The sequence below is a fragment of the Carcharhinus amblyrhynchos genome, chromosome 7 (assembly GCF_965287045.1).
Source record: "Carcharhinus amblyrhynchos chromosome 7, sCarAmb.v2.hapA, whole genome shotgun sequence".
NCBI lineage: Eukaryota > Metazoa > Chordata > Chondrichthyes > Carcharhiniformes > Carcharhinidae > Carcharhinus > Carcharhinus amblyrhynchos.
The window spans coordinates 5,554,069-5,576,650 of record NC_137330.1 but is presented as its reverse complement, the minus strand read 5'-3'; the positions used below and the strand labels follow the sequence as shown (position 1 = coordinate 5,576,650).

Below are 22,582 nucleotides of genomic sequence, written 5' to 3'. Positions count from 1 at the left end.
CAAATGTGAGATAATGCATTTTGGAAGGTCTAATACAGATAGGAAATATAGAGTAAATGGTAGAACTCTTAAGAGTATTGATAGGCAAAGAGATTTTGGTGTACAAGTACACAGGTCACTGGAAGTGATAATGCAGGTGGAGAAGGTAGTCAAGAAGGCATACAGCATGCTTGCCTTCATTAGCTGGGGCATTGAGTTTAAAAACTGGCAAGTCATGTTGCAGCTTTATAGAACCTTAGTTAGGCTGCACTTGGAATATAGTGTTTAATTCTGGTCGCCATACTAGCAGAAGGACGTGGAGGCTTTGGAGAGGGTATAAATAAGATTTACCAGGAGGTTGCCTAGTATGGAGGGCGTTAGCTATGAGGAGAGGTTGGAGAAACTTGGTTTGTTCTCACTGGAGTGACGAAAGTTGAGGGGAGACCTGATTGAAGCCTACAAGATTATGAGAGGCGTGGACAGATTGGATAGTCAGAAGGGAGAGTCAATTACTAGGGGGCAAAGTTTAAAGGAGATATGAGGCAGATTTTTTACTTGGAGAGTAGAGGGTGCCTGGAACTTGTTGCCAGGTAGTGGAAGCAGATATGGTCGTGACTTTAAAGGGCATCGTGACAAATACATGAATAGGATGGGAATAGAGGGATATGGTCCCGGAAGGATAGGGGGTTTTAGTTAAATCGGGCAGCTTGGTCGGTGCAGGCTTGGAGGGCCAAAGGACTTGTTCCTGTGCTGTAATTTTCTTTGTTCTTTAGTAGAAAATTCTGTGATAGTGCACATAATTCTGTTGCTTTTACTTTAAGGTCACTCCCTTAATTGTTTCCAGAACATTAAGCAAAAAATTAAGCCTCAATGGCTGAAAGTAAATATTTGATTTTTTTCTTTGTGTAACAGCAATAAAAGGTTCCTGGGACATGATCATGTTTATATTTTTCAGTTAGTAGTTATCTGCAGCACAGCAACAGTTATGATAAAACAAACATACAAACTAAGGACAGGAGGTCACTCAGCTGTGAGCCTACTCTGCTATTAAGTGAAATCAAGGCTGATCTCATTGTAACCTCAACTCCATGTTCCCGACTCCCTGATTACCTTTCACCCCCTAACTTATCAAGAATCTACTTGCCTCTAATTAAAACTTCGAAAGACCCTGTTTCCACTGCCTTTTGATGAAGAGCGTTCTAAAAAGTCTGTATTCTCTGAGAGAAAAAAGTTCTCCTCTTTGTCCTGAATGGGTAATCCTTTGTTTTTAAAACAGTGGCCCCTAGTTACTAGATTCTCCAACAAGTGGAAACATCTTCTCCACATCCATCCTGTCAATACCCATCAGGATCTTAATGTTTCAATCAAGTCGCCTCTTGCGCTTCTCAACTACAAGCTTAGTTTGTCCAACCTTTCCTCATAAGACAACATGTCCAATCCAGTTATTAGTTTAGTAAGCCTTCTCTGAACTGCTTCTAATGCATTAACATCCTTCTTTAAATAAGGAGATCGATACTATACATAGTGCTTTAGATGTGCTCTCACCAATGTCCTGTATAACTGAAGCATAACTTCTGTTTGTATTCAATTCCCCTTGCAATAAAATATAACATTCCATTAGCTTTCCTAATTTTGCCCTCGGAGTCCCAAGATGTGTAGGTTAGGTAGATTAGGCATGATAAATGTACAGGGTTAGGGAAGTGGGGTGGGCCCGGGTAAGATGTTCTTTCAGGAGTTGGTGTAAACGTGATGGGCTAAATAGCCTCTTTCTGCACGATATGTATACTATGGTATTTGCTGTGCCTGAATACAAGCATTCTAGTGATTCATGCACTAGAACACTGCAAAACCCTCTGAATCTCAAGAGTTTTGCAATATTTCACCATTTAGATAATTATGCTATGTATATATTACCTGCCAAAATGGACAGTTTTACCCTTACCAACATTCTAGTGCATTGGCCAGATCTTTTCCCGCTCACTTAACCTATCTATAGCTCTTGTAGCCTCCTTGTGCCCTCTTCATATCTTACTATCCTACCTATCATTGTCATCAGCAAGTTTAACAATTATACCTTTGGTACCTTCATCCAAGTTATTCTTGTAAATTGTAGAAAGTTGAATCCCCAGCACTGACTCCTGTAGTACATCATTTGTTACATATTGCTAACCAGAAAAAGACCATTTATGCCTACCTTCTGTTTCCTGTTAGATAGTCAATCTTCTATCCATGCCAATATAATTACCCCCTATACATAAGCTTTTATTTTGCAATAATCTTTGATGTTGTACCTTATCAGATGCCTCCCAGAAATTTAAAGACAGTATATATCTATCTGTTCCCCTTTACCACATGTTACTTCAAAGAACCGCAATACATTGGTTAAAAATGATTTTCACAAAACCATGTTCACTCTGCCTGATTACCCTAATTTTTTTCCAGGCGCTTTGCTATATGTCTTTAACAATAGCTTCTAACATTTTCCCTATAGCAGATGTTAAACCTGTAGTTTCCTGCTTTGTGACTCCCTCCCTTTTTGGATAAAGGAGGTACATTCATTATCTTCTGATCTAATGGGACCTTCCCTGAATCTATGGAATTTTGGAAAATTAAAACCAATGCATCAACTATCTCACAAACCACTTCTTTCAAAACCTTAAAATCCATCTGGATCCAAGGATTTGTCAGCCTGCAGTCCCAACAATGCTCAGTAACTCTTGTCTGGTGATTATAATTTTCCTGAGTTACTCCCTCCTTCCCATTTCCTGATTTGCAGCTATTTAAGGGATTTTTTTGTACTCACTGTAGTGAAGGTTGATACAAAATACTTTCTATAGGACCAATGCTCACTTTAACTCATTTCTTTTTAAAATAGCTATAGAAATTCTTACTGTCTTTATTTCTAGCTAGCTTTTTCTTGCACTCTTTTTTTTCTCCTTATCAATCTTTTTGTCATTCTTTGCTATTTTTTATATTCTGTCCAATCTTCCCTGCCACCCATCTTTCAGCAATTATGTTTAAGTTTGATATTATCTTTAACTTTTTAAATTAACCTTTAAATTAAATAGTGGGTCCTTCCCTTGAAATTTTACTTGTTGGAATGAATCTAACCTCTGTATTCTGAAATATCCCCTTAAATAACAGCCACTGCATCTCAATTGACCTAATTTGCCTGTTCACTTTAGCTAGCTGTGCGTTCATGCCATTGTAATTGCCCTTATTTAAGGTTAAAATACTAGTCTTGGACTCATTCTTCTCTCTCTCAAACTGAATGTAAAATTCAAGCATATTATGATCACTGTTACCTAGATGCACCTTCACAGGTCATTTATTAATCCTATCCCGTTACACAATGCCAGGCCTAGAAGAGCCTGTCTCATTGGCGCCAGAAAATGCTGTTCGAAGAAACTTTCCCAAAAACATTCTATGAATTCTTCATCCAGGCTATCTTCTGCCCATCTGATTTTCTCAGTCTATATCTAGATTAAAATGCCCCATAATTATTGCTGTAACTTTCTGACAAGCTCCCATTATTTTTTCCTTTATACCCTATCCCATGTGTGGGTGATGTTTGCGAAGCACTGTACATCACTCCCACAAATGACTATCATTTCTGAGCTCTGTACAAGTTGGGTTCATGCTGGTTTTCTGAACTTGGGTCATTGTGCTAATACCATCACTAATTAATAGAGCCACCCCTCGACCGAGCTTCATATCCATCCTAAATGTCTGTATACTTCAATATTCAGGTTCCAATCTGTGTCACCTTGTAGCCATGCCTCTGTGATGACTATCAGAATGTACTTTTTCTTTCAATTTACATTATCAGTCCATCTGCTTTGTTTTGAATGCTACCCAAATTCCATTACAAAACCAAGGTCCTTTTGTTAGTATATGTAACCTCTACCCTTATGTACTCCCTGTACTCTCTGTCCCTTCCAGTCATGGTCTGTTTATCATTTCCCACATTAATACCTTTCTCGTTTGCGTTTTCTCTACGCTTTGATTTACCACATCTTCCTAAGATTGTTCCCTGCTCCAACTATGTAGTTTAAACCGCTCTCTACTTCCCTGGTTATATGGCTTACTAGAATATTGGTCCCAGCATGGTTCAGATGTAGGCCACGCCAATGATACACTCCCACATTACCCAGCACTGGTGCCAATGTCCCACGAACTGGAAACCACTTCTCCCACACCAGTTTTTGAGCCACGTATACATCTCTCGAATTTTATGTACTTTATGTCAATTTTCACATGAATCTGGTAATCCAGAACATTTGGGGTTCTGTTTTTTAAATTTGGTGCCTAGGTCTTCATACTCCTGATAAAGAACCCCTTTCCTAGTTCTGCCTCTGTCCTTTATACCTATGTTGACCATGGTGACTGGATCCTTCCACTTCAAGAAACCCATCATCCCTGAGGCAGATGTCCTGAAACCTGGCACTGGACAAATAACACAGCTGTCTGGACTCTCGGCCTTTGCTGCAAAGTGTCATCCCCCCCCCCCCCCCCTCCGCACCATACTGTTGGCTACTACCACTACATTCCTTTTTGCTTCCCCCACTTGAATGGCTTCCTCTATCACAGTGCCACGGTCAATTTGTTCATCCAATCTGCAGCCCCGCACTCTTCCACATAAGTTGAGGGAACCTCAGACCTATTAAACAATTGCAAAATCTGAAGCTCCTGCCGTCTGGTTCCCCTTACCCTTCTCACCCACAGTCACAGCTTCCTGTCCCCGACCAAATCAGTAAAACCTATTCCAAGTTTCTACAAAGCATCTAGGTAACTTTCCTCCTCCCTGATGTGTTGCAATGTCTGCAGCTTGGCCTCCAGCTCACTGACCCCGAGTCGAAGCTCTTCGAGCCACAAACGCTCTCTGCAGAATTGTTTTCTCTGGATCACACTAGCGTCCAGGAATCGCCACGTACTGTCGCCTGATGTATCATCACCTCTCCTAACATCCTTAATGTGTTTTAATCGATTTCTTAGTTATTCATTTTTTAATTTTTAAATTTATCACCAGATCTTATACTATTTTAAACCTTAGGACTTGAATAGAAACTAGAAGCAGGGGTAGGCCATTCGGCCCTTTTGAGCCTGCTCTGATGTTCATTATGATCGTGGCTGATCATCGTATTCAATATCCTGATCCTCCCCTTTCCCCATGTCCCTTGATCCCTTTAGCCCCGAGAACAATCATAGAATCCCTACCGTGCAGAAGGAGGCCGTTTGGCCCATCGAGGCTGCATCAACCACAATCCCACCCAGTCCCTATCCCCATAACATCACGTATTTACCCCTGCTGATCCCCCTGACACTAAGGGGCAATTTACCATGGCCAATCCACCTAACCCACTCATCTTTGGACTGTGGGAGGAAACCAGAGCACTTGGAGGAAATCCACACAGATATGGGGAGAATGTGCGAACTCCACACAGACCGTGACCCAGGTTTGAACCCGGGGCCCTGGTGCTGTGAGACAGCAATGTTAACCGCTGTGCCGCCATGCTGTCCATGCTATGTCTAATTTCTTTTGAAGTCACACAATGTTTTGGCCTCAACAACTTTCTGTGGTAGTGAATTTCACGCATTCACCATTCTGGGTGAAGAAATTTCTCCTCACTTCAGTCCTAATAGGTTTACTCTTATGACCCTGGTTCTGGACCTCCAACCATCAGGAACATTCTTTCTGAATCTAACCCTGTTAGAATTTTATGGGTTTCTATAAGATCCCCTCTCACTCTTCTAAACTCCAGTGAATATAATCCTACCAGACTTAGTCTCTCCTCATAAGGAATCAGCCTGGCAAACTTTTGCTCTACTCCCTCTATAGCAAGGACATTCTTCCTCAGATAAGAATAAACCTTAGCTACTTATCAGATACTCAGCAAACAGCCCCTTTTCTTGTAGTAAAGCAAGAACCAATTTCTATGGGGGCAAAAAGATAGAAAAAGCCAAAGGAAAGGAACACCTCTCCTTCCTAACCAAATTCCTAAGTACACACTCATTTCCAGAGCTGCAATCTTTTACCATATGTAATAAGTTAGACTAAGTAACTCGGAGTGCAATGGTAGAATTTTACCTTGCAAACCCACCAACTTTATATTTATATGTCTGTGTTTATGATAAATTAGTTATATAAGGCTCTTCCTATCAGTGGTAGCAATACAATGGTACAGTAGTTAGCGCTGCTGCCTCACAGTGCCAGGGACTCGGGTTCGATTCCCGGCTTCAGTCACTGTGCGGAGTCTGCATGTTTTCCCTCTGTCTGCGTGGTTTTCCTCCAGGTGCTCCGGTTTCCTCCCACAGTCTGAAAGACATGCTGGTTGGGTGCATTGGCTATGTTAAATTCTCCCTCAGTGTACCCGAACAGGTGCTGGAGTGTGGCAGCTAGGAGATTTTCGTAGTATCTTCATTGCAGTGTTAATGTAAGCCTACTTGTGATACTAATAAATAAACTTCAAACTTTAAAATACAATACATTGATTGGATTCCCAAGTGACAGGTTTACTTTTGCCCTGACTTTGGCAAATGCCTTTATTTTGCCATTGTCCTGTAAGAAAACTGCACAGTAACATCTAGCGATCTCTCTGATGTAGTCAAAAGGGTGGCTTGGCTTGTAACAGCAGTGATGTCAGCAAACAGCCAGTCACATTGGATTATTCACATACAGCAAAGCATGAAGTTAGAAGCATTTTTTCACTTAATCTAAATTTTCAGATGGTGAAAGAAATGATTGATTAGATTAAGAATGAAGCAAAAACGTTTATTTTTTATTTGAAATTTATCATTACAATGGAGAAAGTTGAAATTTCACTCACATTGAATTAGCATTTCAGGACCAGCGTTTAGAAGTAATTATGAACTTAGAATGCTGTTTAAAAACCCACTTACACTTTATTTAACAAAGGTGCCATGTTTTATCCCCAAGGATTTTCACAGCAAGACAAATAGTATAACAGTTGACATTCTTGTCAATTCTCCATTGTTTGTGATGTGTGTGGGGATGCCTCAACAGTTAAACTCTGGTGCAGTGTAGAATAACTGACTACGACCTCTGGATTTCCGGATGCTACTACACTTCATGGACTCCTGAAGTGGTTGTCAGCTTCAGTGAAGTTATGATAACAAATGCTAATAATTCCATTGTCATTACCATTGCAAAATTTATGCCAATTTCTATTATAAGTTTGAATATGGTGGATGAAATTACAGATTGGAATGCATGGGTGTGTAAAAGTTTCAAATATATTAATGAATTGTTTTGATGAACAAGTCTCCAACTGTTGTGCATTTTTATAGCTTTTCTTTTGTCCATTAGGTGCGTTTGGAGTGGCCTGGTGCCTGTTATGGTTCTTATTGGTTAGTGATACACCAGAAACCCACAAAACTATATCTGCTGCTGAGCGAGACTATATCATTTCTTCTCTTCATGGCCAGGTAGGATTTGTGGAACAAGCTGAGCAGATATTTCAAGTAAAAAAGTTAAAGTTTATTTATTAGTCACAAGTAGGCTTACATTCATACAGCAATGAAGATACTGTGAAAATCCACTAGTTGCCACATTCCAGAGCCTGTTCAGAGACACAGAGAATTTGGCATGGCCAGTGCACCTAACAAGCACGTCTTTGGACTGTGGGAGGAAACCCACAGATATGGGGAGAATGTCTGTGTGAAGACTGCACTATGACCCAAGCCAGGAATCAAACCGCATCTCTGGCGCTGTGAGGCAGCAGTGCTAACCACTGTGCCACGTGATGCCCTAAGTATACCTAAAAGCTATCAAATCAGTAAATTCTTTGTCAGCAGCTTTGTGCACCTATATCAGAATAGGAAAGTGATTTGGCTCCACTTACAAAGACCATGCAGTATACTTTTTTTTAGGTAAATAGGAACAGGGGTTGACAGTCTAGTCCTTGATGGCTATTACATCATTCAGTTAGATCATGGCTGACGTTTACCTGAACTATGTTGACTTACCTTTGTTCCACCTTGGTATCTTTACTGAACAAAAGTATATTGTTTTCCATCTTAAATTTCAGTTGATCGAACATCCACAGCATCTTGGGAGGGAAATTCTCATCCTGTGTGAAACGTATTTCCTGATAGTCTAATTTTAATATTGTGTCCCTATTCTGGATACTCCCATCACAAGAAACAGTTTCTGTATCTACCCTGTCAAATTTTTCAGTCGTGTCAGTTTGGATTTCTTTGAGCTAAAAGATTGAGGGATGTTTCGATCTATTGCAACCTGTCCTCGTAATTTAACACTAAGCCCCAGTACTGATGAATTGGTGCTGTAATCTTTCTGAGGTCAGTACATCTTCCCTGAGGCGTGATGCCCAAGAATTAACATAGTACTGCAGGTGTATCTTAAGGTTCTGTACAACTGAAACATTACTTTGTCATTTCTGAATTCTGGTATCCTTCAAGTAAAGCAAACATTCTGTCATTTTGTTTGCGTGCACGTTTTGTAATTTATATATACATGCACACACACACACGTAGTAAACTATGGTGAGCTGCTGCCTGTTGAAGAAGCTCCCATAATCCATTGGATAAGGAGTTCCTGACCTGGCAAAAATGATGGGAATGTGCCCTATGTTGTAATAACATTTGGCTTGGAGAGGATGTTGATGATGGTGACGTTCCCATATCCTCCTCAGATGTTGGGGGTCGCATGTTTGGGATGGCTTATCAAGGATCCCTTGATGGTTTGCTGCAATACAACACAGGCAGTATGTATTGCTGCACGATGCAGTGGACTTTTAAGATGATAGATTGGCTGCTGATCAAATGGGCCACTTTGTCCCTGGATGTTGAGCTGAACTGAGTGTTGTGCACCTGCATTCATCTAGGCAAGTGGAAAGGATTCCATCACACTCCTGACTTATAGCCCTTGGAGAGGCTTTTGGGAATCAGGAGGTGAGTTACTTGAAGCCTCTGATTTGCTCTAGTAGTCACAGCATTTGCGTGCCTCGTCCAGTTGAGTTTCTGACCAGTGGTGACCCTAGGATGTTGATGGGAGAATTTGACAGTAGTATCAATAATAATTTAATATTGCATGGTGCCTTAGTCATAAAACATCACAAGGCATGTAAAACAGAATGTGACACACAGTCCCATAAGCAGATATTAGATCAGATGACCAAAAGCTTACTTCGTAGCAAGGTTAAGGAAATAGTTGAGAATAAGACTTTAGTTGTAAATCACTGCAGCATTCCTAGTTGCAAAGTTACCACCTGCATTTAGGCTGTTGTAGGATCACAGAACAGTACAGCATGGAGTAACTTCTCTCAATTTGGTCTTGTTTTATTTCTGTAGCATGCTGTTATGAATTATGTGCCATGGGGATCTCTATGGAAATCTTTGCCACTCTGGGCCATAATTGTTGCTCATTTTTGCTACAATTGGACTTTTTACACGTTATTAACACTGCTGCCAACATACATGGAAGAAATTCTACAATTTGACATTCAAGAGGTAAGCCTGAACAGCTTAAGTGCGGTCTGTCTAGTGTTTTTGTTAACTTTGGACGAGTAACGAAACCATAGTTTAACTAAATCATCATCTAGCCATAAGTCATGCTGTGCTTTGAAAAAGATGGCAATATATATCAGATATTGGATTTATTAAATGACTTTTACACCATGCTGTCACTAAAACTATGATCCATCACCACTCACTGCCAGTAATTAAGCTATAGTGTTATATGCAGCCACCTCTTGAATGCATTCAGTTTTTTGCCTCTTAACTCCAGGAGATGTTTCCCCGATTCAATGAGATCATGGCTGATCTGTGACCTAATTTTACCCCATGTTCCTTGATACCTTTAGTTAGCAAAAATCTATCCATCTCCAATTTAATTGATCATTATGGAGGAGATTTCCAAACTCCAATCACCTTCTGAGAGTCTGTGTTTTCTAATTTCACTCCTGAAAAATTTGTCTAATTTTTAGATTGTGACTGCTGGTCTTAAACTGCCCAACTGGTGGAAATAGTTTCTCCCCATGTGATGCTTTTAATTCTTAAATGTTAATATTGATCAAATCATCCCTTAATAGTGTAAATTCTGGAGAATACAACTCAAATTGTACAATCTCTCCTTGTAATTAAACCCTTCAAATCCAGATACCATTCTGATAAATTTACACAGCACTGCCTCAAAGGCCAGTGTATATCCTTCCTGAATATATCCGGCCATGAACTTCTCTCAGTATTCCAGCGATGATCTAACCAAGGCTTTGTTATAGCATAACTTGTACACCATTGAAGTCTGGTCCTTTTAGATATACACCTCAGCATTGTACTGGCCATTTTAAAAAAAAAAAAATTCTGTGCCTGTCCATGACATTTGAATGATCTGAGATTGTTGTACATGGACATCTTTAGCTGCATTTAGCGATGCACGTGGACATCTTTCGCTAAATATCTTTAGCTTTTCACATATAGTAAGTACTCTGCTGTATATACACACATCTTTGAGTGGCTTAGATATTAGAATTTAGGTGACATTTCAATACATGTTGATAATGAACTTGAAGATGTGGTAAATAGCAAGGATACTGATGAACTACAACATAGCTAGCAGAATGGGTACAAATGGCAGGTTAAGTTTAATCTTTAAGAGAATTGTAAGGTGATGCATTTTGGCAGAAGGAATCTGGAGAGATAATGTGTACTTTATGCATATTCTTTAGAATTGTGCCAATAGGAGAGATTGGTTAGCTGACATATGGAATCTTGAGCAACATAGTGAGTACAAAAGTAGGAAAGTTTTGCTGAACCTTTATAAAACTCTGGTTAGGCCACAATCAAAACATCCAGTTCAATCACCACACTTCTGGAATGATTTGTGGATCCTTGAGAGGATGCAGAGGAGATTTACCAGAATGCTTCCAAGGAGGAAGTTATTTGGCTACGAGGTTTGGTTGTTCTCCTTAGAACAAAGGAGATCGAGGGACTGTCTGATAGAGGTATACAAGACTATGAAAAGTTTAGTTAAAGTAAACAAGGAAAAACTGTTCCATTACCTGATGGTACAAGGAGTAATAAGATGGGGTTAATGTTTTGGGCATGATATGCAGGGAGTTGTGAGGAAGAAACTTTTTAATGCAGCAAGTGGTAATGACCTGAAACTGCATAAAAGTGGGGGAACTGGAGATGATTGACGATTTTAAAATGAAATTGAATAGACACTTGAGGGAAATAAACCTGATTCAAAAAATGGATGACCTTGCTTTGTAAACGTAACTGATCATGGGACTGCAGGATACAAGTATTAAATCAACAAGCTTCAAGGGAGGTTGGAAGAATTTCCCACATCTTATTCCAAATAGGGATATAAAGCAGTTGATGCTTGGTTAACTAATCATGTCAAACTAGTTATGCGAGCACTCAAAGAATTATCCATACAACCTGATTTTTGTGCACCATGCTGAGGAACATCTCTACATAAACACGTACTCATCTAAAACTCTGCTGCTCACACCTTGCACCAGATTGTCTTCACCCTGTGCTAGCTGGCTCCCAGTCTGGCAAATCCTTAATTTTAAAATTCTCATCTTTGTTTCCAAATTCATTCATGACTTGCCCCTCCCAATTTCTTGGTCCTCCTCTACCAGCCTCTGAGATCTCTATGATCCTGCAATTCTTGTGCATTCCTGATCTTGGCCATTGGCAACAGTGCTTTCAGCTGTTTGGCCCTAAATTTCAGAAGTTCCTCCCTGAACTACGTCCCCTTTTTAGATGCTTCTAAAAACAAACCTGTTTCTTTGACCAAGCTTTTAGTCATCTGTCCTTCTATCTCCTTCTGTGGCTTGATGACAAATTTTGAATACTGCTCTTCATAGAGTCCCTACAGTGTAGAAGGAGGCCATTTGGCCCATCAAGTCTGCACCAATCACCCGGGCCCTTTCCCTGTAACACCCACATATTTACCCTGCTAATGCCCCTGACACTAAGGGACAATTTAGCGTGGCCAACCAATCTGATCTGCACATCTTTGGACTGTGGGAGGAAACCCAAGCAGACACTGGGATAATGCATAAACTCCACACAGTGACCCGAGGCCTGAATTGAACCAGGGTCCCTGGCGCTGTGAGGTAGCAATGCTAACCACTCTGCCACCATGCTGCCTGAAGTGCCTTGAGACATTTTCTTTTTGAGTTAATATTTCAGATTTTACTTGATAGAAATTTGATTTTTGCTTTGAGGATAGTTTCTCTTGACAGACTGTTATGGTAAAGTCCATTAATGGGCAAATTCTGCAACTGTCTATAGATGAACAATATTTTTTTGTTCTAAACTCATGTTTAAGGCGTTGCAGAATTTTATATGCAATGTAGCTAATTGCTTTGTTCATTATATAGAATGGCTTTTTATCTGCCCTACCGTATTTCTTCTGTTGGATGGTGATGATCAGTGCTGGGCTGATTGCTGATTACCTGATAAAAAAACATCATTTTACTACATCTGTTGTTCGGAAAATATACACCATAATAGGTAAGAGTTTGATATTTTTATTTATTATGGCTGAAGACAATTCTGAGAAATGTACTTTTTTAAAAGCTGAAGTAGATGGTGCTGACAGTGCAGATATGTTGGTTCAGAATATCACAATAATTGGGATTACTTCAAATCTATATGGCATTAAGCAAAATGTTTAAAATTAGATTTATTAAACTGCTGGAGGCATTTGTTTAAAAAGGACTTCACTGACATTGTAGGTAGTAGAAATGCAATTGAGAGGTGAATGGCTTTGTAGGTTCCTTAGCAAAGCTTGATGTTGGATGAATAATTTGCTTAAAACAGGACATATAGACAACATTCCCAAGTTTGCATACACTTATTATAACTGAATAGAACACATACCATAAATGGTTAGCCACTGGGTGGGGTTGCAATTCAGTTCCGCTTTAATTCTGGAAGGAAGGAACCAAATAAGTGTGCTAAATGGAACAGTAATCCAGGAAGAGCTCCAGGAGATGTTGTATTTAAATTAATGAGACTGTTAACTAGAGTTAGGCCATGGTTTTCTTTCTAGGTAAAATAAATAAGCATTAGCAGAGTTTTAGAGCATAAATTACAAAAACCTATCTTGTTGCTGCGCATGTCACTGCTCAGGCCCATCTGATTAGCCTTGTGGCCAGAATTGACTAGAAATAGGAAGGGCAATCAGCTGGAACTTTACCAGAGCTCATAAGGTACCAAGGAAGACTTTTGAAAGGGAGAATATAAATTAATTTGCAGCGATTAGGTTTATTGGGGAATGAGGAATCAGGAGATGTTCAGATGGCTGGGTATGATGCATTGAAAAGAGATGGTCATTCCTGTCTACTGGCATTTACAGTTTATGCTCCTCTGGAGTAGCAATATATATGATTAATATCACACTGTTGCAAATAAATGTGTAAGATGTGAGTTTAAACTGTTTAATTATAGGATGACTTGTATAATTTTAGCTTGTATGCCCTTGAATTTAGTAGATTGTGGGGTAATCTAATACAACGATTCTCAAATGTTTTTGTTTGATGGACCATTGTTCAAATCCATTAATAATCACTGTCTAAATTGGGGGGAAATGGTACCCTCGTTAAATCTGTATTTTGGCAGCCTTTCTCTGAATTTAAATATGCAGCAATTAAATCTATTTAAACAAAAACTATCCTCTTCAACATGGCTGACTTACTTGAAGTCTGCCACCAGTCTTGATAACTACAGGTCTATTTGGAGATGTTTGTGCCTCTCTTAGCAGTCCTCCATGCATGATTTCCCCTAGGTGAGAGCGCCAACCTGTACTGCTCATAAGATAGCTGCACTCTGCTCCAACAACCATCACTCGTTCATCTGTTCTTGACCATGATGCGTTGGGTCATCATTCATCTATAAGGCTGAACCTGTTCATTTAGTAATTTTGTGAATTATAGATCAACTTGAAAGGCTCTACAGTACTCAGTTTGAGAATCACTGATTCAATTGATGTTTTGAGTTCTAAACAAGAAGGATAACTGTCGTTCATGTATGTTATGTACCACAAGATAAAGTGGCACAGTGGTTAGCACTGCTGCCTCACAACGCCAGGCACCTCGGGTTCAATTCCTGGTTTGGGTCACTGTCTGTGGAGTTTGCATGTTCTCCCCGTGTCTGCGTGGGTTTCCTTCCCCTGTCTAAAGGTGTGCTGGTTAGATTCATTGGCCGTGCTGAATTGATTCTAGTTTCAGGGGGGTTAGCAGGGTAAATACGTGGGGTTATGAACATAAGAACACAAGAAATAGGAGCAGGAGTAGGCCATCTAGCCCTTCGAGCCTGCCCCGCCATTCAATAAGATCATGGCTGATCTGTTGTGGCTCAGTTCCACTTTCCCGCCCTCTCCCCATAACCCTTAATCCCCTCTCTTATCAAGAACCCATCAACCCGCTTCTTAAAAATATTTAGCGAGGCAGCCTCCACCACTTCAACGGGCAGAGAATTCCAGAGATTCACCACCCTTTGAGTGAAGAAGTTCCTCCTCAACTCCGTTCTAAACCGCCTCCCCTTTATCTTGAGGCTGTGCCCCCTAGTCCTACTGTCTTTTTTGAGCGGGAAGAGTCTCTCCACCTCTATCCTATCCATCCCATTCATCATCTTATACGTCTCAATGAGATCTCCCCTCATTCTTCTAAACTCTAACGAGTACAAGCCTAGTTTATTCAGCCTCTCCTCATAGCTCAATCAATCAAAAATGGGGATAGGGTGGGATTGTTGTCAGTGCAGGCTCGATGGGCTGAATGACCTCCTGCACTGTAGGGATTCTATGAAGTTAAAGATCAATATACCTTTATCACTCAAAGGACTGAGTGCAAAATTGGAATCTGCTAGATACTAATGTTAACCAAGAATTGATCATTGATCTTTGCATATCCACTGATTGCCTTCAAACTCTCCCCCAGATATATACAGAGCTATAATATACTTAAAGACACGCTATCATCATACTCCATGAGTTAATTCTTTTTCCAAAAGTTACCTAGAATCTCAAGTGAGTCTGCCAACAACCCTAGAGTGTGCAAAGGAATGTGACGATTCCACCTTTTCAATAATTACAGTAACGACCTTTTATTTTGATTTAGGAATGATTGGACCTGCAATTTTCCTTGTGGCTGCTGGATATATTGGCTGTAACTACATAGTGGCTGTGCTATTTCTAACGATATCTTCTGCATTGGGAGGCTTCAGCATGTCTGGATTCAATATTAATCATCTGGACATTGCCCCATCGTAAGTGAATTAGTCAGAATTATTGACTGTGATTTCTTTATTCTGCTGCTGGAAAGCAAACAATTTTCCATGTGTTTTATTTTAATCCCCCAAAAAATCTGTGGAAAATGAATTTATAAATTGCTTTACTGCCCCCGCCACTCCCACCCCCACCCCGAGATGAGGAGGTTGTCTTATTGGACAGTTTAGGCCTACACTCACTGGAGTGTAGAAGAATGAGGTGTACAAGATGATAAAAGGTGTTGATAAAGTAGACGCAGAGTGGATGCTTCCTCTTGTGGGGCAATCTAGAGCAAGAGGTCATGGTTTTCTGATAAGGGGTGGCAGATTTATAATAGAGATGAGGAGAAATTTACATCTGTGTGGAATTCACTACCCCAGAGCATGGTGGATGCCAGCATATTAAGTAAGTTTAGGGAAGTGATAGACATTTTTAATTAGTAAGGGTTTGAAGGGCTGTGGTGAATGGGCAGGAAATGGAAATGAGGCCAAGATGAGATTAGCCATGATCATATTAAATGGTGGAGCAGGCTCGAGGGGCTGAATTGCTGACTCCTGCTCCTAGTTCTTACGATTATGATTCTCATGATTCCATTCACCACTGAAGATGGATAAGAATAACCTGAGTGACATCCTCCATTTTATTTCCTTTGGTCTTTGACCATTGGGTAGGTCTTTCCTAACTACAGTGATCAATGGTGCAATGAATTCCATACAGCAATGGGCATCTTTTCAATCATTTAATCATACTTTTTCTGTTCATTGAAATGCAGATCTGTCAGTATGGAGGACGTGAATAATTTGCCAGGTGTTAGAGATGGAAAGGTGGTAGGACTGGAGGGTCTTAATGACATTACTGTTACTAGAGAGGCGGTGCTCGACAGACTGGAGGGGCTGATTGTGGACAAGTCGCCAGGACCGGATGGAATGCATCCGAGGGTTCTGAAGGAAATGGCGGAGGTGATAGTGGATGCCTTGGTGGTTATTTTCCAGACGTCGCTGGATTCCGGGGAAGTGCCGGAAGATTGGAAAATGGCTAATGTTACGCCGTTGTTTAAGAAGGGTGCCAGGCAAAAGGCAGGGAATTATAGGCCGGTTAGTTTAACGTCTGTTGTAGGTAAAATGTTAGAATCCGTCATCAAGGAGGAAATAGCGAGGCGTCTTGAGAGAAAGTGCTTGATAGAGCAGACGCAGCACGGTTTCGTTAAAGGGAAGTCGTGTCTGACAAATTTACTGGAGTTCTATGAGGATGTGTCTAGGGCGGTGGATAGAGGAGAGCCGGTGGATGTGGTCTTTCTTGATTTTCAGAAGGCGTTTGACAAGGTACCTCACAAGAGGTTATTGCAGAAGGTCGGGCGACGTGGAGTTGGGGGTAGGGTGTTAGCGTGGATAGAGGATTGGTTGTCAAATAGGAGGCAGAGAGTGGGGGTCAACGGGTGCTATTCGGATTGGCGGATGGTGACTAGTGGAGTGCCCCAGGGGTCGGTGCTGGGACCTCAGCTATTTACCATTTATATAGATGATCTGGAGGAGGGAACCGAGTGTAGGGTGTCGAAATTTGCTGACGACACCAAGATTGGTGGAACGGCAAATTGTGCGGAGGGTGTGGAGAGTCTGCAGAAGGATCTAGATAGGCTGGGCGAATGGGCCAGGAAATGGCAAATGGAATTTAATGTTGGCATGTGCGAGGTAGTCCACTTTGGTAGGAATAATGGTAGGAAGGGTTATTACTTACGTGGAGAAAAACTGCAGCAGGCGACGGTGCAGAGGGACCTCGGGGTCCTTGTGCATGAGTCACAGAAACCCTGCTTGCAGGTGCAGCAGGTGGTCAGGAAGGCGAATGGGATGCTGGCCTTCATAGCGAGGGGGATTGAATATAAAAGTAGGGAGGTCTTGCTGCGGCTGTATAGGGCATTGGTGAGGCCGCAGCTGGAGTACTGTGTGCAGTTTTGGGCGCCATACTTATGCAAGGATATTTTGGCCTTGGAGGGAGTGCAGAGGAGGTTTACTAGGCTGATGCCGGAGTTGAGGGGGTTGAGCTATGAGGAGAGGCTGAATAAATTAGGCTTGTACTCGTTAGAGTTTAGAAGAATGAGGGGAGATCTCATTGAGACGTATAAGATGATGAATGGGATGGATAGGATAGAGGTGGAGAGACTCTTCCCGCTCAGAAAGGATAGTAGGACTAGGGGGCACAGCCTCAAGATAAAGTGGGGGGGCGGTTTAGAATGGAGTTGAGGAGGAACTTCTTCACTCAAAGGGTGGTGAATCTCTGGAATTCTCTGCCCGTTGAAGTGGTGGAGGCTACCTCGCTAAATATTTTTAAGACGCGGGTTGATGGGTTTTTGATAAGAGAGGGGATTAAGGGTTATGGGGAGAGGGCGGGAATGTGGAACTGAGCCACGACAGATCAGCCATGATCTTATTGAATGGCGGGGCAGGCTCGAAGGGCTAAATGGCCTACTCCTGCTCCTATTTCTTATGTTCTTATGTTCTTAAATCAGATTGATATTAAATTATCTCTGAACACGCTAACAGGAGATTCAAATTTACTGCGTAACAACATTTAAGTTGCTGCTCCTATTGAGTTGGATTGACCTCATCTTGCTCTGGAATTAGTATTATTTTGGTGGGATATGGAGGGGGCAGAGATTTGTCCACTCCATAGGTGATGGTACTTTATGTAGGTTGTGAGGCCATTAGTTTGGTTTTGGATTATTACCCAAGAAGATACATAACTTGCACAGAGTATCAGAGAATCTGACTGGTAATCCTCCTAACATAGAATATACACTTAAAAGTACAAAGTACAGCCTCCAGGCTTACATTAATGCCTTTGATATTCAGAAAGTGTCTGATATTCACCATCTATTTTGACTAACTAATGAAAATTTTCCTCTGTTTATAGTACAAAAAAAACCTCTACACTCCTGAAATTTCTAGGGTGATTGATGGGCAATACAGCTGCCTCTGACATCTGCCTTAACTTTATATATTAGCTAGAAAATGTGGCATTGTTACCAGAATAGTTCATAAACATTGATGCTGTCCATCCATCAAAGGATTGCAGGGGTTAATCCAACCTCAAATTCACAGCCATTGCACAGATAATTTCCCAATTTCTTGGTGTGGGGCCAACTAAAATAGATCATATGGTAACCTTTCAACATAGTTGTCTTAAACTTGAGATCCCACTGTAATATCAGCACTTTGGAATCTTTCCATTTTCAAGCTTCTTTATGCATTCTCCTTGTTTCCTTATTACATTATCAGCTCTGGCTCAGTTGGTAGCTTTCACTGTGGTAATCCTGGGATGAAGAGGTTGTTTACAAGGAAAAGTTGAGCAAAAAGTTGAACCTAAATTGATTGGTGTTTAGGAGAATGAGAAGTGATCTGAGGGGGCTTGACCCAGTAGATGTGAGAAGGAGGTTTCCCCTTGTTGGGAAATCTAGACCTAGGGGAGACGGTTTTAAAACAGGGGTCTTAAATTTAAGATAGAGATGAGGGGGAACAACAACTCTGAGTAGAGTTGGTCTCTGTCCCAGAGAACAATGGAGGAATGATCGTTAGCTATATTCAAGGCGGAGTCAGGCAGATTTTGATGTACAAGAAGTCAAGGATTATGGGGCAGGCAAAAAACTGGAATTAAGGCCAAAATCCAGAACATCTACCTTCTTATTGAATGGTGGAGCAGGCTCAAAGGCCAAAATGGCTTTCTCCTGCTAGTTACCATGTCCTTATAGTATCTGTTTGTGGATTTCAGCAGGATGTAAGATACTGTGACTTCCCACTAGGACAGCAAAAAGAGATGTAATGAGTTTTATTTCTAACTGAAGAATTTTGACTGAATAAAAGCACAATATTTGAAGTCTTGAAAGATTAAGATCTTTCTGGCTGAAGGATCAATAGCCAAGATGCTCAGATTTAAAGTAATTGGCAAAAAAAGGCAACATGAAAAACATTTTTATGCAGCCAGGCATTAAGATTTGGAATGCACTGCTGAAGAGGATGGTGGAAACAAAATTGATAGCAGCCTTCAAAAAGGAATTAGATAAAATTTAAAGGAAAACCAATGCAGGTTTATGGAAGATAGTCGGGATCAGGGCGAGTAGGATTACTCTCCGAAATTGCCTGCGCAAACTCATTTGGTTGAATGGCCACATTTAAAAAGGTGAAGGGAAATTTTTTTAGCGGATTGTTAGATCATGGAATACTTTGCCACAGGGAGTGATTGGGGAAGAGACCATTTCATATTTTTAGAGGAAAATTGGATAAATATTTGAGGCAGAAGCTGATGCTGGGCAGATTGATTTGTTCTAATTGCTATAATGAAGAATTTGATACAAAAGTGTATAGATGTTCAAGCTCCATTTCCCCCCTCGCTTCGAGACACATTGTAATTTTTCTGTCATATTTTATTCCTTTCTTAAAGCTGCAGAGCAGACAGGGCAAGTCCTTAATCCATCTCCTTGCTTGCCCCAAAAAACCAATTCCAATTGAATCCAATTCATAATCCCCACAAGAGAGACAAACAAGATCCAAGCTGACAAGGAGGTGGAAATCTTTCACTTTTTATAGTTCTTGCATGTAAGATTATTATAGAAGTTAAATTGGATCTTCGTTCATTATCAGGTATGCAGGAATATTACTTGGAATCACAAACTCATTTGCTACCATCCCAGGAATGGTGGGACCAGTTATTGCCAAAGCCTTGACATTCGATGTAAGTATAAGTCTCTCTATATAAATCCTTACTAAGCGTAAAACCTTACATATTAACTTTCTCATCTCTGTCCTATATCTGCTTGTTTGGAAACAGAATTTAGTTGTTCCAAAGGGATTCCTGGGCCAGTAAAATATTATGTCCTGACCTGTGTGTCATTGTAATAGACAAATATACTTATTATTTCAGATAACATACTGCATGAGTAGTTTTAGAATTTTGTACTGTTTATTGAAAATGTCCTCAAAATAATTAACCCATTTGAGATATCAGATGATGTACTTTTGCATTAAGTAGAACTGAATGAAATGTCATGATTTTCATGTTGCCTTTGCCAATTACTTTATATCTGAGCACCTTGGCTATTGATTCTTCAGCCAGAAAGATCTTAATCTTTCAAGATTTCAAATATTGTGCTCTTATCTTACTCAGTCAAAATGCTTGAGTTAGAAATAAAACTCGTTAAATCTGTTTTTGCTGTCCTAGTAGAAAGTCACACACCTTGCATGCTGCTGAAATCCACAAACAGGCACCATAAGATCATAAGTACGAGCAGGAATTGGCCATTTTCGCCTTTGAACCTACTCCACCATTTGATAAGATGATATTTGATCTGATTTCAGCCTTAATTCCAACTTCTTGCCTGCCCTATAATCCTCTATTCTTTGTAGATGTATCCACGATTTATCATCAGGAAATAGGTTTCTAATTTGACTCTATGCAAGACTATCCAATGAAAGATTTCTTCTGTGCATAATTTACAGTGAAATCATAAACTGTTCAAAGTATTAACTTATAAATATACTTAATGTGTTAGAGGAAATTATGCTATATTCTGTGACACTAGCATTGCTAATGACAGGTGGGTTGGCTGTACATTTTACATTAATATTCAGACTGTATGCTTCTCTAAATTAGAATGAGTTCATTTGCATTTTCCTGTTTACTCCACAGCACACAATTGCACAATGGCGAACTGTATTCTACATTGCTGCTGCTATTGATATATTTGGTGCTGCGTTTTTCACCACTTTTGGGAAAGGTGTAGTCCAGTCCTGGGCAGTTAATCACTGACCATTTCTCCCATGACCTTTTGTACTGTTTACTTTGATCATGTGACCTGAAAGTGCCTCCATTGTTTTGCCATACGACCGGGATTGTCCGTTTCACATTGCTGTGTTTTCCTTTCATAACTACCAGCAATAGTTACCAGATAATCTATCCCTTTATCCTGTTTAATCCAAGGATTCTGTGACTATTCAGAAAGAAGTTACCAAAGCATTTTCAGCCCATGATTGTGCGTAAATTTTAAATGTTGAAACCGAATAGCGTCCACAACATTCAAACTGTCGGTAAATTAGGTTAGTAAATCAAGTAAATAGATCTTGTGATAAAGCATCTATGTTGTTAATATCATTAGATACTAATTTTTATTCCTGGTGTAAACTATGATGTCTCAGTGACAAGAATCACTGTGAATACACAGTGCCTTTAACCTGCAGAATTGCTTAATGTAATACAGTTGTTTATAACTAAGTGCAGTCTAATCTGGTATATGTATAATGGATCCAGCGGTAGGCTGCCATGATGAATATGGATCATTAAACCGAAGAGAAAAGACAAGGTCAAGCTAAAAGTAATAATTTGCACAAACATATGAAAAGTGGAAATCCAGCAGATTGGTTTTTTTTTATATAGTTGTCCCAATGAATTTTCGGAAAGTAGAAGTGCAAAAAGGAAGTATGAAAGAACGTGAATAATGGCATACAAGTATACCTGTTATCTGAATACTTTATCTCCATTGGCTGGTTCATGATGCAGAGTGATGCCAACAATGCGCTTTCAATTCCTGTACTGGCTGAGGTTATTCACGAAGGCCCTGCCTTCTCAACCTTGCCTCCTGCCTGAGATGTGGTGGTCCTCAGGTTAAACCTCCACTAGTCAGCTCTTCCCCCTCAAAGGGGGGAGTTTATGGTCATCTGGGACTATGGTGACTTTAATTTTACTTAACATTTATGGTCATCTATGACCTTTATTTTACTTTAAGTAAATGTTTTCACAATAGAAAAAGATGATAAAATAGCAATGGTAAAAGGGAATCTGAAAATTTTATTGAGGAAACATTTTTATTGTATAAATTTTAAATGAAGAAACTGAATTTCCAAACTTTCTGTAAATTTGTTTAATTATTAAATTAAAGGCTATCTGTGGTAATCATCCATCTACTCATTTATTATGTCATCCATTTTTATTTCTGTTTGCAATGTGATGTCAGTATTCTCCTTTTCATTTGTATATAACATAACACACAAATTAAGAGTAGTAATGAAGAATGACACTAAAAATTAATAAGTCTCCAGGAACTGATGGATTCCACCTTGGGCTATTAGAAATCAGGTGGGGAAATTATAGTTGTTAGTCTTCCAAAGTTCTCTTGTATGTACCTTCGGATTGAAAATTTTACTGCATTATTTGAGAAAGAGGACGAATCCAAAAAAATTTACAGATACTGTAATGTTGGTTTCAAGGAACTTACTGGAATTCAGTATTCAAGATCAGGTGTCTAAGCAATTGATAAGCTTATCAGAGAGATCATGGATCTCTGACTAACCGAGT

General features: G+C 40.1%; 1 protein-coding gene across 1 annotated transcript in view; it reads left to right on the top strand.

The window, feature by feature from the left end:
• slc17a5 (solute carrier family 17 member 5) overlaps window positions 1-22,171 on the top strand; it is a 37,159-nt gene extending 14,988 nt beyond the window's left edge. Inside the window, exons 6-11 of the mRNA XM_080191855.1 lie at window positions 7,307-7,425; window positions 9,310-9,468; window positions 12,357-12,489; window positions 15,096-15,243; window positions 19,876-19,966; window positions 20,921-22,171. Coding sequence (XP_080047981.1) covers window positions 7,307-7,425; window positions 9,310-9,468; window positions 12,357-12,489; window positions 15,096-15,243; window positions 19,876-19,966; window positions 20,921-21,040 — 770 coding nt within the window. The 3' untranslated portion in view covers window positions 21,041-22,171. The remainder of the gene's footprint in view (window positions 1-7,306; window positions 7,426-9,309; window positions 9,469-12,356; window positions 12,490-15,095; window positions 15,244-19,875; window positions 19,967-20,920) is intronic.
• The last annotated feature ends 411 nt before the right edge of the window (window positions 22,172-22,582 follow it).